General features: G+C 36.3%; 1 protein-coding gene across 1 annotated transcript; it reads right to left on the bottom strand.

Moving 5' to 3' along the window:
• Positions 1-1,148: 1,148 nt before the first annotated feature.
• Positions 1,149-1,639, bottom strand: LOC121963520 (mucin-5B-like; the record flags this gene model as incomplete). Its single annotated transcript, XM_042513807.1, has 3 exons — positions 1,523-1,639; positions 1,404-1,435; positions 1,149-1,317 (listed from the first exon to the last, which is right to left on the bottom strand). Coding segments are annotated over exons 1-3 (271 nt in total), but the record flags the coding sequence as incomplete, so codon positions are not given.
• Positions 1,640-1,652: the final 13 nt, after the last annotated feature.

Below are 1,652 nucleotides of genomic sequence, written 5' to 3'. Positions count from 1 at the left end.
CAGTTTTTCACTGACTGACTCACTTTTTTTTTACAAGTTTGTATGTGTTTATTCTTTGTTGAATAATCATTTGTGTCATGTTTAGATGTCAGTATCATGATACCTGGGAATTCAATCAAATCTCTCTATTTAATTGATACACCAGATATAATTAGACTGACAGATTAGTGTTGTCTGTAAATTAGTAAACTGCTATTAGCTACCTGTTAGATCTATTGGCTGAGATTTAATTAGACTGAAGCTGTTACATTACTGTATTGCAGCAGACTCCTGCTCAAGATAATGTTAGCTATTAGTGGTAACTGTCACCAACGTCATTTAGCGATTTAGCACAGTCAATGTTTGAAAGCCGTTTCGACATTTTCCCGTTTTTGTTCTCTTACATAACAGTTCCATTCTTTCCACCATAAAGGGGGTGCAGCTTTGACGATGATGCGCTGCCGGTCTCGTCTATGTGTATCACATGATAGTACTGACGTTTCAGCAGCACAGCAAGAACTTTTAAATTATTATTGCAGTGAATAGATTTTGTGTAATGTTAAACGTGTTTCAGGATTTTTATGAACATTTCTAAACAACAGCCAAAACTATGTATATTCAAAACATTTTCCAAAACATTGTTATTTCCATGCTTGGAAAACATCTCATGGCTGTTTTTCTAATTTCGTAACTGTAACAGGAATTTCTTGACTGTAAGACCTGATCTGCAGAATAAAGGAAAACTGTTAAATTATCGCATTTCAACTAATAAGCTGTTTAAAAATTACAAATACTCGATATACAATCTGTAGGTGGGCTATCCAAATACAATGTTATAGTCAGCTGAAAAAAACACCTCTTTAAAACAGTTTCAATTAAAATGGAGCATTATATTGATTTTAAGGTTTTCAACACTTGATGTTGGTAGTTTTAGAAATGAGGACCTGAAAAACTGGCATCTGAGTGCATTTTCTGGTTTTTAAGTTATCACACATAAGAGCAAGAAAAATATACAACTCTTGATTTTAAAAGCTGAATCCTTTCATTGTTGAGAAAACTGATAGTTGTGAGTAAAATAAGAGGAATGCCCAAGAAATCATGCTTTTTTTTTTTTAAGATCACCAAATGATATGTAAGCAGATGTAGTTGTGGTACTTTAGATCACTCACCACAGATCTGTCTCTCACAGCAGTCCACTGTGCGCGTCGCCAATACCTCACCTTCCTCATTACAGCGTATTGGTTTTTGAGTGGGACATGCGACAGGCTCACACTTAACGCTCATTGTGTCCTCATCACAAACACACTGCTGACAGCCAATCTGCCAACTATCACCAAGCTGTTTGAGAGATGGAACAGAGTTAATGTCATTAAAGCAACAAACTCTATATCATGTAGCAATGAGTCACGTTTTGTAGCATTTACCTGTTTAGGTTGTCCATCAGGTCCAGTGCAACCTAAAACAATATGAACAATCAGTTTATTTGAACATAAATTTATTCACAAAGAATTAGACTTTTCTTCACAACAGAAAATGATCTTACAGGAGGAGACACAGGTGTCAGAGTTTGAACTGTACAGAATCGTCCCCTCTGGGCAGAAACATCCCTCCATGACGCCACTGCAAGCTTGGCTAAGGTCGCCATTTTTTCCCTGGCATTGTTGTGCATACCT

This window comes from Plectropomus leopardus, unplaced genomic scaffold, assembly GCF_008729295.1.
Source record: "Plectropomus leopardus isolate mb unplaced genomic scaffold, YSFRI_Pleo_2.0 unplaced_scaffold11556, whole genome shotgun sequence".
Classification (NCBI taxonomy): Eukaryota; Metazoa; Chordata; class Actinopteri; order Perciformes; family Serranidae; genus Plectropomus; species Plectropomus leopardus.
Note: the sequence above shows the minus strand (reverse complement) of the source record. Positions and strands in the feature narration are given on the sequence as shown.